This window comes from Aspergillus lentulus, assembly GCF_001445615.1.
Source record: "Aspergillus lentulus DNA, contig: Alt09, strain: IFM 54703, whole genome shotgun sequence".
Taxonomy (NCBI): Eukaryota; Fungi; Ascomycota; class Eurotiomycetes; order Eurotiales; family Aspergillaceae; genus Aspergillus; species Aspergillus lentulus.
In genome coordinates this window covers 1,727,715-1,741,921 of record NW_028322117.1, presented here as the reverse complement: position 1 = coordinate 1,741,921, position 14,207 = coordinate 1,727,715, and the positions used below count along the sequence as shown (strand labels likewise).

The 14,207-nt window shown below is 51.3% G+C and overlaps 4 protein-coding genes across 4 annotated transcripts; 1 reads left to right on the top strand and 3 right to left on the bottom strand.

Annotated features, from left to right (window-relative positions):
* Window positions 1–685: 685 nt before the first annotated feature.
* Window positions 686–1,888, bottom strand: ALT_5394 (class I SAM-dependent methyltransferase; the record flags this gene model as incomplete). The annotated part of the gene is made up of 1 exon (XM_033563685.2): window positions 686–1,888. The coding sequence occupies one exon, from the start codon at window positions 1,886–1,888 to the stop codon at window positions 686–688; it is 1,203 nt and encodes a 400-aa protein (XP_033419576.2).
* Window positions 1,889–4,616: 2,728 nt separating this feature from the next.
* On the bottom strand, window positions 4,617–6,698 carry ALT_5393 (SET domain-containing protein; the record flags this gene model as incomplete). The annotated part of the gene is made up of 7 exons (XM_033563684.2): window positions 4,617–4,958; window positions 5,007–5,571; window positions 5,619–5,845; window positions 5,891–5,935; window positions 5,979–6,338; window positions 6,383–6,454; window positions 6,507–6,698. 7 exons carry the CDS (start codon window positions 6,696–6,698, stop codon window positions 4,617–4,619), a joined length of 1,803 nt encoding a protein of 600 aa, XP_033419575.2.
* A 521-nt stretch (window positions 6,699–7,219) lies between these two features.
* ALT_5392 (anion exchange family protein) lies at window positions 7,220–9,227 on the top strand (the record flags this gene model as incomplete). Its single annotated transcript, XM_089599902.1, has 6 exons — window positions 7,220–7,428; window positions 7,478–7,833; window positions 7,894–8,069; window positions 8,116–8,319; window positions 8,393–8,512; window positions 8,559–9,227. 6 exons carry the CDS (start codon window positions 7,220–7,222, stop codon window positions 9,225–9,227), a joined length of 1,734 nt encoding a protein of 577 aa, XP_089455779.1.
* A 150-nt stretch (window positions 9,228–9,377) lies between these two features.
* ALT_5391 (ankyrin repeat domain-containing protein 50) lies at window positions 9,378–13,115 on the bottom strand (the record flags this gene model as incomplete). Its single annotated transcript, XM_089599901.1, has 4 exons — window positions 9,378–12,628; window positions 12,708–12,729; window positions 12,803–12,926; window positions 12,982–13,115. 4 exons carry the CDS (start codon window positions 13,113–13,115, stop codon window positions 9,378–9,380), a joined length of 3,531 nt encoding a protein of 1,176 aa, XP_089455778.1.
* Window positions 13,116–14,207: the final 1,092 nt, after the last annotated feature.

Below are 14,207 nucleotides of genomic sequence, written 5' to 3'. Positions count from 1 at the left end.
TAGATATCCTATCCCTCAGGTCAGTATCTACCAGGTACAATGTGAATCCTTTTGATCAATCATATATTAAATGTCTATATACAGAGTCAACCCCGTGGACTCCCACTCTACAAGGGATCCAACTGGAGGCCAACATGAGAAGAACTAAATGATTATCCACATCGATGAAACCACGACAGAACGCACAGAAGATGCTTGGAACCCGAATGCAATCTATAGGCCACGCTACAGCCTCAGCAAAACACCTAAAACTTCGGAGTATCCCTAGACCAAAGCCGAGAACCTGGCTGACCGGCACTCAACGCACGTGGTGGGCTAGTTTCAGACACACTGACCACGGTGTCAACGGTCTTCAGACTAAGCCAGAACGAAACCAAAAGGATTCCTCCGCGCATTGATTTCGGCAGCCGCATCCGCATCCTTCGGCCGTGAGTCGTGACACGTGCTGCCTGCATATGCCGGTTATCTGCGTTGTTCGACATGATCTATCGACCGAAGGAAATAAGAATGGAATTAGATTAGACTTTCGCGAAATGTCGCGATGGAATTTTCGTTTGTCATGAAAGGAGAAAGGAGCTTTTGTGGCGTGGTCTCATCCTGCCAGCAGACCTGTTGACTTTGATGCGGCTCCTGTCCGCGAGGCCACTGTCGCCAATGTGCTTGTTTTGATGGGGTTAACGGCTGATCACCGCGACGGCTTCTGAGCAATGATCCGGTAACTCGTACTGCAGAGGCGCATGCGGTCCATCTTAACAAACGCCTGACCATCCAGACACAATCGGTTGATCAGAGTCTTGAAGTGGTGCGGCAGCGCATGCACCTTGACCAAACCGAGAATCACCTGTCGCATGGATCGGAAGTAAAAGTCGACCGTGTCGATCAGCGGCGCCTGCAGTCCGTCCAGACTAGCATTGTCTGAGCGCAACACCGTGAAGCCGGCATCGGCCAGAGCGCGCTCGAGAATCTCCGGGGTGGGTGTGCCGACGGCGCCGATGAGAGGCTTGACGCGACGCATGAGCTCCGCATGCTCCGGGTTCGACGGGTCGTACGCAGGCAGGCTGACCCAGTCCAGCAGGGAGATCTTTGCGCCGGGCTTGACGACACGGTAGATCTCGCGGAAGAGGGCCGTCAGGTCCTTGCACAGACTCAGGGCCTGGATCTGGTAGAAGGCGTCGAAGCTTTCGTCCTCGAACGGCAGCGGCAGCGAGTTGAAATCCTGCACGACGAACTTATTCTGGAACCCGCGCTTGTCGTTAAACTTTTGCGCCTGCGCGATCTGGTTCGGGTCGATGTTGATGCCGGTGACCTGCGCACCACCGGAGAATTGCGTCATGTGCGCCGCCACCCGCCCGCGGCCGCAACCCAAATCCAACACCTTGTCGCCGGGTCCGAGCCCGATGTCGCGGGCGATCGACTCCTCGTACAGCAGCTGGTTCTCCAGCACGGTCGCCTTCTTGCTCATGAACGGCGGGATGTACATCTTCTCCACGTCGCCCAGCGCACACAGGTGGTTCAACACCCCGTAGTACGCTTTGAGGCAGTCGCCGACTTTCTCCTGGTAGTTAGGCCCCAATGTCTCGATCATCTGCTTCTCGTCCGACCAGTCGAGGTTATAGATGACATATGACGCCATGAAGTCGTCAACCTGCTTGGGCGTCAGGTGCTGCAGGTATCGGAAGGCGGTCCAAAAGGTCTTCCACCGCTTCGGGGAAGCTGAATTGTGCAGGTCCGGACGGTCTTTACTTGCGATCGAGGTCGCTGATGCTGATGCTGCTGCTACCTTTTGCTTCTCTTGCGCAATGACGTCCACGGAGCTACTGCTCTCGGAGCTGCGTCCGGACTGGCGCGATGACGCCAGGGCCGGTGCTGCGGTCTGTGTTTCCATCATTGTTGTAGCGGTGATAGCGGACTGGGGGAAGAGAAGCTGATTTCAAAGCGGGTGGGATATGCTGAATATCTATTATTATGGAAGCATCCTACGCAGACGGGCAAGCATCCCGGGTTGAGAGGAGCGGGGCTCGTTTTGAATTTATAAGCAGTTAAAGCACAGTTGAGTCAAAGAGAAATTTTTTTTTTTTTCTCTCTTGCATCGGCTTGCTTTCCATGAGGGGCAAGCTATCTAATTCGGACAACCGCCCTATGACCTGCCATGGGTAAATCGGGGACTCAAAGGGGTGACTGGGTGAGGCGATGGCCGCAGTGGGTTAAATTACTCTTCTTTGTCACCAGATCTGGAAGCTCACGGAAGGGTCGGATGTGGAGGTCCATCCGCCGTAGTAGTGGAAAGGAAAAAAGAAAAATGTGCTGATAATCCCAAGGACGGGATAAGACGGCAGATGATCCGGAAACGAACTTGAGCATGAGCATGGCGCTGGGATTGTCTCCTCACAGGAACAGACCCCTACACCCCTGTGAGATGAGTCAAGTATGTAAGCTGGTGGTAAGGTATCACAGACCGCTGCTTCCCCTCTCGTGAGGGGTTGCTTATACCCTGGTCTTCTACTACTACTACAACTACTACAACTACAACAACTACTACTAGTACTAGCTGTCTATGACATATGACAAACAGCAATTGACCCTGCCAAGCACTCTCTCACGACAAAGACCCATCGAAGCTCTATGACAGGGCTTAGTCTCTACAGTGGACGAAGCTATGCACAGAATCATGTACATAGTGCTGAACCCTACCGGGATGTCTCGGCTCGGCTTCGGCGCGCCTTTTTGCTTCTTTGGACACGCTGATTGATGGAAAGGGCTAGGCCTTGGCTGCTTTGGGATTAGCTGCTGTACGGCTTACTCCAATAAGGCAATTCGCCCCGATTTCGGACATTATCCCGAACACTTGCTCCATGCTTAGTCAGGATGAATGGCATCATTGACAGCTTCTGTCATGGTTAAACCCGGATATCCGAATGGCCGATCCGAACTATGGTTCATATATCCAGATTACTACAGATGGAGCAGTATAATATTGTAAAAGTAATAGCATCGGTGGCAGACATGCTCTATGACTTATAAATCAAAACAATGGTTGATCCGTCGGTCCCTTGGTTACATCATCAGCCCTGCCGATCCCATTATCAAATGGTTTTGATCTCCTGGTTCACACTCGGACCTCTGGCGATCCTACGGATTTCTTCTCTTTGTTCTCGTCGTATTCTCTCCATTCAGAAAGGATTGTCTGTCAGTTTTAATCACCGCTGTTCACCACTAACAACCGCAACAAGAGACTATCTGCGCTAGCCACGTCATTTCATAGACAACCCTGCCGTTGACTCACATGGTCACGCCCTATGGCCAGGCAGGGTACGGTACTTTGTACACATTACCCACTCCGTAGAGTCTTATGAGCGGGGTAGATCAAATAGGAGAACATAATGTCCGCTAATTTCGTAAAGACCGAAATTATGTTAGTAGACATTGCGGAGTACTCGGATATCATATGTATATCAGAACAGTCACGTGTCTACAGACGGAGTATGCATGAATAGAATCATTGTGGCAACATGGCATCTCTACTGCATTCTCTGCATATTAATATATATTATACAGCAGCAAGATCCAAAGTTACCCAACGCAGGAACCAGTCCCAGTTCCAATATCCCGGGACAAAGAGACTCAGATAAGCTTAAGCTTAACCATTACCAGTTTCAGTCTAGATCCAGATTCCAGCCCATCTCATGACAGAGCTTATATAGCCGATTTCACCCCTGGCAATCCCTCTGAATGACGAATCCGGGATGAGGACGGCCCCCCTAGCTGCAGGTGTGTGATGCTTAGGCTAAAGGTAAACGTCAAACGTAAATCAAGCTATGAGTCGATCTACGGGGAGGGAAGGCCGGTGGCGTTCGGCTGTTAGGTAGCAGCGTTTCCAGCGGGAGGGTCGGACTCGGGCTGTCGGTGTCGGACTGGTGGATTAGTTAATCGTGGTGGTGTGTTGGTGTGAGGTATCGGTACTTGGACTTGAGGGCTGTGTATGTGCTGATTCTCCGTGGTGTACTGGGTGGACGTCTGGTTGGTGGGAGGCCTCGTGCTTGCTGAGGGTTAGGGTTATGCTCTGTCCGCTGGCTTTGCTGTTGCTGGGATGAAATGATGTATGTTTGAGGTGCTGGCTCTGGGGTCCAGGCTATTGAGAAGACAAAAGTCAAGGTACTTACCCGTCTTGAGTAAGGTCTCTGATGGCATCATGCAGTGATATTGGCTTTCTGACGAACTAGGCCTTGGCAAAGCATGAGTACTTATCGTATCGGCTGAACTTAGTGTCTGTGATATGACTGAGCCAGGGAGATCTCTGCAAAACAGACTGGATTCCCGTAGTATAGCTCGAATCATAACCCGTATACGATAGCCTTGAGTCTCTGCTGTCAGTCATCTCCCTGGAGAATATCTGGACTCTGTCAGTTAGTGATCTATATGACTCATCCAGTATGACATCTCAAGCGTTTCTGGAGTGGACTCGATTTCCGTGCAAAGCCGGAATTGGACAAGTAGGACCATACGACATAAGCATCGAGAATTCCCATTTGTCACTTTGACTCTGAGTATTTCTAATCTTATCTATCTATTAGCCTAAATGCCTGAATAAATCATTGATTCTAACTCGGTCCACAGTGTCACTGCCGATTCGACCCTTTAAATCGACAGCACAACTCCCCACACAGGCAGACCTTATTCAACTGCTTCCAATAATGATCCGAGTAATCCACCGTGATCTCTCTCCCCGCTACTACACCTCTCGAAACCACAATGATCCGCTCCTGGCCGCGCCAGTAGAATCGCTGGAACTGGCTGTTTGGACGGCATGAATGGTTGATAAACCGCGTGAAGTTGCCCATCTCGCCCTGGTAGATCTGGTACGTCCTGCCCTTTGTGCCACCTACCATGACATCCACGCCGGAGATACCGTTTGTTATAAGCCCGACGAATTCGCCGATTGCCGCCCCGCGGTCGAAGTTCTGCAGCTTCATCAGCTGTGTGCCTAAGAAACTAGAAAGTGAACTCACCACACGCGCCACTACGCCATTGTTCTTCCCGCTGGCAGTACTGAATATCTGCACCGGGGCAGGCCCCTTGACGCCTCCGAACAGCGCCGGAAAACACGAGCATTGGTTCTGTTCAACGTCGTCCGCCTGTTTCGACTTGCAGACCTGGCAGATATCAGGATCCAAATCGGGTACACGACGGGGATCTTCTTCCCCGAATACTGTCGTGTCGAGCACACACTCGTCGATGAAGCGATAATGGAACCCGTTCGGCAGATTGAGGTGCGCATAGGTCGCGTGCAGGGGTAGTGCTGGCTCTCCTGTCACCGTCACCCACTCGTGGGGGTGGCCATGGTACTGGCGCCGGGTATCCCCCTGACCGATAACGTGCAACAGATCCCTCCATTCGGGGTGAAGGGTGTCCGCTGCAACTTCCAGACTCGACCGGATATGGCGCAGACGAGTCGAGAAACCCTCGCTGAAGCCGGTGCGGTATTTGCAGAACCGGTAGACGCCGGAGCTAGCGAAGATCAGGGCGGGCCAGCCACCTGCATCTTTGATTTCCTTGTAGCCGCGCCAGATTGCCCTATTTCGTCAGTGCGAGGTAGGAAACGAAATGGGGGATCGAGATACATTCTGTTTCGGAGATCCTTCTCCTTCCAGTTGAGGACTGCACAGGCCTCTTTCAGTGCGGTCATTCGTGCTTCAGTACTGGATAAATGCGGGTTCTCCAGCCGGATGACAGCGATACGCGCTTCATAGCATTCGATCCAGTAGGCCTGGACGATCATCTCCAAGGCGCGAGACGACTGACTCTGATTGTAATATTTCATGCAGAGAGTGTTGACAGCTCGGAAGACCTTTTTTGTCAGCAAAGTTCTATAAAGTCGAGCACCGCTACTCACATCTCCACTGACACCAGTGCGGATGTTAATCGTGGGTTCAGCCACCTATCCGATCAGTAAAGTGCATGCAAGCCAATTGGAAACATACTGCAGGAGTTCGGCTCAGCTTCACAGGCGAGTACATCTGTCTCCAGATTCCCGCGATCAACTTGTCGGTTGATGTCGGCTCCAAGACTGGCGCGGCGTAATCTTGTCCGGCTTTTCTACGCTGTGGAAACCCGGTGTCACTATGGACCTGCCGGACTGACCTGGAGACTGTGCTTTGATCCTCTGTGGAAGAAGTATCGCCACTATGGTCCGGCTCTGGAGACTCTACTGTTGTCCCGGCGGGCTGAAGATGTCGGGATGGTCGCAAACCGCTGACCGTCTTGTGACGTTTGGGAGGATGCGCTTCCTCATTTTGAATTGATCTGGGGGTCAACGGTACTGCTTCGTCCGTTTCATCGTCCTAGAAGATTAGTATATTTATTTTCCCAATCGAGATGGACATACTCGAGGTGGAGTAGCAGTCGGAGTGATTTGGGAATAAGGAATCACTTGTCCATTCTTGAGATCAATGGAGCCCTAATAATGTAAGAATATAGTATATAGCCTCATATCACTCGAAGGTAATTACCAGAAGGATCGAGTCAGGAGGCGAACGAGATGTATCCTTTGTACAGATAGACGCCTCTATACGCAGCACAAGATGATCTTTGCTCCCGTAGCTCTCGATTGCTTTATGGTTACTCAAAATCGAAGCCAGCTGCGATGGAAAATGCTGGTTGCCCAGCAGCGTGCACAATTGCGATACCAACGGAACAGCCATGCCATTGAATCAAGAGAATCAAACACAGATGATGAAGAGGATGTATACCCTCCTCCCCTATTCGTCCGTAGCTAAGAAATCTGCCCGCGCAGAAAAATCTGCTGACTCATCGATCAGAAACCTCAACGCATGACATCAGGCATCCTGATTGGCTCAAAGTATACGGATGAAATGAACATTGATGAAGTCCATGAGAAGATGCGTAGGAGCAGATTTAAGATGAAGATAGAGAAAAAGAGTAATGACAGCGGTACACTTCTGCCGTGTCTCAATACCTTCAGCTGCCAACGTCACCCATATCGCCTCATACATTCTCCATCTTCTGCCAGCCAAAGCCAATCCTCCCCACGGGAGATTTTCAACGAACGTTCGATCACCCTCTAATGATGTGGCCAAGAAACCCAAGAGATAGAATCGCATAAAAGCGCTCCAATTCCTCTTCTAAGCCAATTCCCCATCGCAAGTCATACTCTGGCACTTCCATATACCCCATCTCATGCATCATCTGGGACTAGCCCACCATGTCCCCCGACGAGCCTCTAACAAGAGAGAAATCCTGGCTGTCATACACCTGCGAAGGCCGCAAAAAATGGAAGTCCCTCCGCGCGCTCAACCTCTCCCGGGGCATGTATCACGACGTGCGCCGTCGGCTGCCCTACTACTGGAGTGATATCGCAGATGCATGGACGTACCGTGTTGTTGCGAGTACGATCCGGATGTACTTTGTCAAGTGCGGTTCTTCCTTGCTAGTAATAGAGGGTGTTTACTGATAACTGTAGTATGCTCCCTGCCATCGCATACACGCTAGACATGTACCGCCGCACCGGCGAATTCTACGGCATCAATGAGGCGCTCTTCTCGTCTGCGCTGGCGGCTATGATCTTTAGTGTCCTTGGTGCGCAGCCACTCACCATCGTGGGCATTACGGGTTTGATCTCTTTGTTTAACTATACCATCTATGATATCGTAACTATCTATGAGCCGGCTATCTACCCGAATTTCATGTGCTGGACGGCCATCTGGGCGGCCATCTTCCATTGGATCGTGGCTGTTTGCAACCTCTGTGATTATATGCGCTACGTGACGGACTTTTCGTCCGAGTCGTTTGGTGCTTATGTTGGCATTATCTATTGCAGTGAGTTTGCCTGCGGCTATGGGAGTCGCTATGGGAGTCGTAAGGTACTGACAGTAGTAGTCAAAGGAGTCGAGGAACTAGTGAACGAGTTTACCACGCGCGGCAACACCGCCGGGTTTATGAGCACTGTGATTGCCATCTTGTACTTTCTGACCATCTACGGCCTGGAACGGCTTGGCTCTAGTACCTTCTGGAAACCGTGGTTCAGGGGTTTACTGGCCGACTACGCATATGTGGTATGTATCCCCGGTATGCGAAAAGTCCAACCACTCACATGGACAGATCGGGACCATCTTCTGGGTGGGCTTCTCGCATATACCCGGTAACCTGAAAGCCACCCACGTCTCGTTCGTCCCCATCACCCGCGCCTTCTACCCTACCCAGCCACGCGGCTGGCTCATCCATTTCTGGGAACTCGACGCCAAATGGGTCTTCGCCGCACTGCCCTTTGGCTTCCTCGTGATGCTCCTCTTCTACTATGACCATGTATGCCTCCTCACTTCCCTTCAACAAGCGCACCACTAACCCAGAGAAGAATGTAAGCAGCCTAACCGCCCAGGCGAGACAATTCCCCCTCGAGAAACCCGCCGGATTTCACTGGGACTTCTTCCTCCTGGGCTGCACCACCTTCCTAGCAGGCATCACCGGCATTCCCATGCCAAACGGCCTAGTGCCGCAGGTACGCCAGCCCCCCTTTCTTTAAGTCGTAGCTAAACGATATCCAGGCCCCCGTCCACACCGACTCCCTAACCATCTACGAAACCTCCCTCCGCACCATCTCAACCTCCGAAGGCGAGGGTGCCGAAATCCGCCGCCCAATCGTAACCGCCACCGCCGTCGTCGAGCAACGCGTCTCCCATTTCCTCATGGGCTTACTCATCATCGGCACCATGACGCGCCCGCTGCTGGTCGTTCTGCACACGATGCCCGCCGCCGTCTTCGCAGGTGTCTTCTTCACCGTCGGCTGGGGCTCCATCGAATCAAACGGCATCCTCCAGAAACTCATTTTCTTGGTGCGCGAGAACCGCTTCATCCAGCGCGATGAGCCGCTGATGACTGTACGACGCCGCAAGATCGCGCTGTATATCGCCTGCCAGGTGGTGGGCGTTGCCGCGACGGTGGCCATCTCGCAGACGATTGCGGCGATTGGGTTTCCGATTCTGATCATTGCGTTGATTCCGTTCCGGGTGTGGATTATGCCGAGGTGGTTCAGCGCCGAGGAGCTGGATGTCATGGATGATTTGACGGCGAATAATAGTGCGGTGTTGGCCAGTCTGGGGGGTCCGCCGCGGTTTTCGGGACAACCTGATAATGAGAGGTTTGGGCTGGAGCGTCGCTATTCCGAGCAGAGGTTTGGATCGGCGAGGCAGAGGGCGGGAAGTATCCATCGGTAGGTTTTGGATGTATTGTTAGAGATGATGCAAGAGATAAATAGTGTGCGTTGGGAGAAAAGCTAGAACACTTTCATACTACAACGATCTGTGAGAATAAGAACTACAACATGAACTTTCCCTTCAGTAACCTACATCGCATCATTGAGCTCTTCAAGGATGTTTGCGATAAGCCAGCAGAAATTTCCCAATGGCCAGGTGGCCATTTGCCTGTGCCAGTTTCGCCGCTCGTTTTCTCTTGATCTCAAACTCTTCGGTATCCGGGTGATAGTTCAACAGGAGATGCAAAGTGTCAAGCCGGCCATTCCCCGCAGCGGCCTCAATGGCATTTACTCCCTGCTCAATGGCAGGTGCTCCATTGACATCTGCCCCGGCCTGAAGTAGCATCATCACAATGCGATTGTTGCCGCGTATCGCGGCCCCTTGCAAGGCTGTGACACCACCCAAATGTGCTGCTGGAGCATTGGCATCGGCTCCATGAGCCAGCAGATATTCAGAGAGCTGCACATAACCCGAGCTTGCAGCCTCTTGGAGAGCAGTCCGGCCTCTCACTGGACTGGGCATGCCGTTGACATCAGCCCCATGATGCACCAGGAGCTCCGTCATAACTCGATCGTTCTCTGACACTGCTGTTTGCAGGGCAGTCTTCCCTCCATGCTTGTTTGCCGGTGCATTAACGTCGGCGCCCCTTTCGAGCAGTAACTGGACCATGTCGATATTCCGCCTAGAAACGGCGGCCTGAAGAGCCGTGACATTGCCAGGAGAGGTGCTTTCCCAGCGGTGGTTTACGTTGGCCCCTGCGGAAAGCAGACACTGCACCTTTCTAAAGCTGTGTCTTTCTACTGCAATTTGAAGAAATGGCTTCGACTGAGTGCCCGGGTTATTGTTAACGGCTGCTCCTCCCTTGAACAGCAGCTCCAGCAAAGGCACGTCGCATTCCCAGCTGTCCAGAGCTAGCCCTATAACTTGACTCTTCGTGATGGGGTCAGATGATATGATGTCCGGTTCTCTATCGAGGAAAAGCTGGACTAGCTCTTGATCACATTTCTCGGCGGCAGCTTCCATCACTGAGATTCCGCGAGATTCAGCTCTGTGTGACTTGATCTTCGCGCCAGACTCCAATAGCATCTTCGCCGTAGACACATGGCCGTTTTCAACTGCTGCCTGTAAGGCTGTACGTCCTCCAGATCGGCAAGGCGGGCCGTTGACATCTGCTCCGTGGCCTATCAATATGCGGACTAGGTCTTCATCGCCTCGGGCCGAAGCTTGCTGCAGAGGGGTTAGGCTTGCCTGCGCACAAAACCCTACATTCGCGTTTGCGCCCTTCTTCAGGAGCTTCCTTGTCAGTTCCAGGTCTCCTTGTCTTACTGCGGCATGAAGAGGGTCGTATTGCGTGTAGTCGAGACCCTCAGTATTTGCGCCTGCGCGCAGCAGTAGGTGGACTATTTCATTCCTTATTGTCGAGTCTGTGATTTGGACAGCTTCGTGGAGAGCTGTGACCCCTGCAGTGCGAATTAGGTTGGTATTGACAGCTGCATTTGCATCAAGAAGAATCCTGACCCCTTCGCTGTTACCCGCGGCGACTGCTGTTTGCAGGGCAGTTTTGCCTTCGCGTAAGGCCGGCGGAGAATTTACACCTGCCCCGTGCCTAAGCAAGATGCTCAACACCGTCGTATCCGAATGTATAGCAGCAGCCTGAAGTGCCGTCCTTCCACAATAGACGCCCGCTGGGGCATTGACGTCCGCTCCTTTCCGCAAAAGAATTTCAGTGATCCTTTTATTCCCGACCATGGCAGATATCTGGAGCGCGGTGTGGCCATACTTTCCTTCCGGCCTCTCGTCGATATGAGCTCCCGCGCTCAAAAGCATGCGAGTCATGGTGATATTCTCTGCCCGGACCACTGCTTGCAACGGTGTAAATACGGCCGGGATACTACCAAAGCTCCGGCTGTGTCTTTCAAGTTCGTGATCTAGGACTTTAGGTGGGCATTTCTTCAAGCTGGCGTTAACAGCAGCTTCTTCCTCCAACAGAATCTGGACCACCTCCCAATTCTCGTTTTCCGCCGCTATAAGGATGGCTGGCTTACAGGAATCGGGAACACAAATACAATCCTCAATGCACCAGCATGATTCGTCTTCTAAATCGGAGTCTGCATCGCCGTCCCCAAGATAATCGAAGGTTCGATTATCATATCGGTAAATTGAGCGAGAATCAATGTTCGCGCCTGCAGCGACTAAAAGCTCGACTATTTCGGCATTGGCAGAGTTACGGCATGCCATTTGTAGAGGTGTGCCTCTCTTAGAGGTTGTAAAAGAGTTCGGGTTGGCTTTGTTATCAAGAAGGAGTTGCACCAAGTTTGGCTCCCCATTCTTGACAGCAAGTTGCAGAGGCGTGAGTCGGGCACAGGCTTGCGGCGGATTAACATAAGCACCAAATTGGAGCAAAAGGTTCACAATATCAAGTGCTTCGGAGTTATAGCATGCAGTGTGTAGTGGTGTCTCCCCCTCCACTGCTAAATTGGGGTCTGCACCGGCTTCCAGCAGCATCCTTGCACACTCCGCGTCATTGTTCTCGGATGCTCGGTGAAGAGCCGTTGTTCGCATGCCTGTCGGCCCACTAGGTGCATCTAGGTCGGCTCCAGCCTCGAGAAGGATTCGACAGATCTCAATGTCTCCCACGGCTGCCGCACTAGCTGATAGGTTGCTCATGAATATCTCGATTGCCGTGGTCGTTGATTTCAGGAGGGCTCTAAGTTTTGACTGAGAGCCGCTTTTCTTGATAAGAGATACCAGAGTGTCCGTTGATACCTCATTCATCATATTATTGGATGACAGGTAGACGCAGAGACTGAGATATTGAGAGAAATTCTCCGGGGAGGCCGATTGAAATATAGCCTTTGTTCGTCTTGTCAAATTGCGACTTGCATCCCCTACGGTGATAGGCTCCAACAGGACTGAGGTTAGATCGTCGGAATCAGAAGCGCTGTACGGATCTACTTGCAATAAGAGTACCCGGCGGGTCTCTTTTTCAATGGCCTTGCTGATGGAATCAACGTCGTAGCGAGTATGTGTGCTTGCATTTGTAGATGTTGATGTCCTAGCAGACGTTAGAGGCAGATGATGTTCCAAGGTGGCATCCCCGAGATAGGAAAGAGTTGCGGTGGGTTCCTCATTCCCTTGGAAAGAAAACTGTGAATAACCCAGGTCCGGGAGCTCAATGTGGAAGGCGAGAGGGTCCCGATCGGTGGATTGGAACATTGCTGGAGTTCCAGCATTGATACCATCCACGCTCACACCCTGTTGGCAGCAGTCCATCGCAAGGACGTTCGCGGAATCCTGGGGCGCAGTACCGTCGATTTCTGCTCGGGGCGTACCCACAACAACCCCTTCAGGGGTCTTGGGGTCTGAGATGATGAACAGGTCAGCATATCGATGAGGTGGATGGGAAGCAGATAGTGAGAGGAGCCATATATAGATACACACCAGAGTCTCCCATCCACAGACACTGCGACAATAACATGACGCGCTGTTTCCTTTCTGACCTTTGATTCAGGAATGAGGTTGCTGTGCACCCTGACCTCGCCCGGGTCTTTTCCGTCTCTTTTCCGCTTCGCGCGACGACGCGCAACGAATTTCCAGTCTTCATCGGTCAAGTTCTTTTTGAATCCCCACTTCTTGAACTGTCGGGTATACTGTGGTGCGCTGAGACGTCCTCTCAGTCAGGGCTGAACAGCTTTCAGTGGTATTACCAACTGACCTTTTGCGGAAACTGTGCTTTTGGGACATATGCTCTTGGATCTGCTCTAGAGTCCATCGCTGATCCAGCCACAAGGCCTTGAGCTCGTCGCGGTGACTCTGCCATTTGGTCTCTTCTTCCTTGGTTCGAGCCATGAGTTCTTTTTGCCGTTGCTTGTTTGATGACTCTTTTTTCTTCGAAGGGGGCTGTCCATGGCTCGTTTATATTCCCCATCTCCATGGGTGTAGACAGCGCCATACGAAAGGGAAGAATTTCCTTGCTGAATTCTCATTGGATCGTGCCAGAAGGTACAATTTCTGTTTCTGGAGGCTCACAGCCTTGTCAAATAGATGATGGCTTGGGCTGTGTGAATTCTGGTCTGGACAAATGACAGCAGGCAACGTCGCGCCAGACTAAACGTGATCCCTGACACGGGGCATTACACATCTGAGTTTTTCATTCTTTTCTTTTATTTATTTGTTTGTTTTTATTTTTTTATCTCATCTCATTTCATTTCATTTCATTCCATTTCATTCCATTTCATTCCATTATTTTTTCTTTTTTTTCCCCAGGCTCACCAGCAGACCGCAATTCTGGTAATCCTCCACCCTACAAAGGTAAGTTACCGTACCTTGCGCCTCAATGCTTCCCTTCGCCTCTTTCGTGACAAACCCGTGGGTTGCCGAAATTATCTCTAGGCAACACAAGGGTAGCGATACTCTGGGACAAACCTGATACATTGCAAGCCTTGCGTGGGATTGGATACAGGTTTCTTAGTTGAGAGCAGTTGCAGCTCAGAATCCCAGCATCGCGGTTCTGGAAATATGCTTTGCTTTGCCAACATTGTACACCGGGCACGCGACGCCTGTAGAGCTTCAGAATGATTGCAAGTGATCTTCAAATTTGGAAGGAAAGAGATCATCTTGCGCCATTGGAAGGTACAGGTGGAAATGCGGCCTAAAGGGCAGCAGGTTAAGTCTAGAATGACCTAGGCATGCAGTACAGCCTCAACTCATACTCTACTTTAAAATCTGGTAGATTTAGAAGGAATTAAATTTTATTTCAGATTTCCTTAGATATTTTTCAGTCGCCAATACTCCTCTATAATCCCCTATACGTAACATTCTTATGGTACTTTTTTTGTCTTAATTCCTAGGAATAATCTTTCAAAAAGGGTGGGTATATAGAGATATGTACCGAAAGAATCTACTTTTACTATTCTTTTGAATAAAAATTATAAGACTATC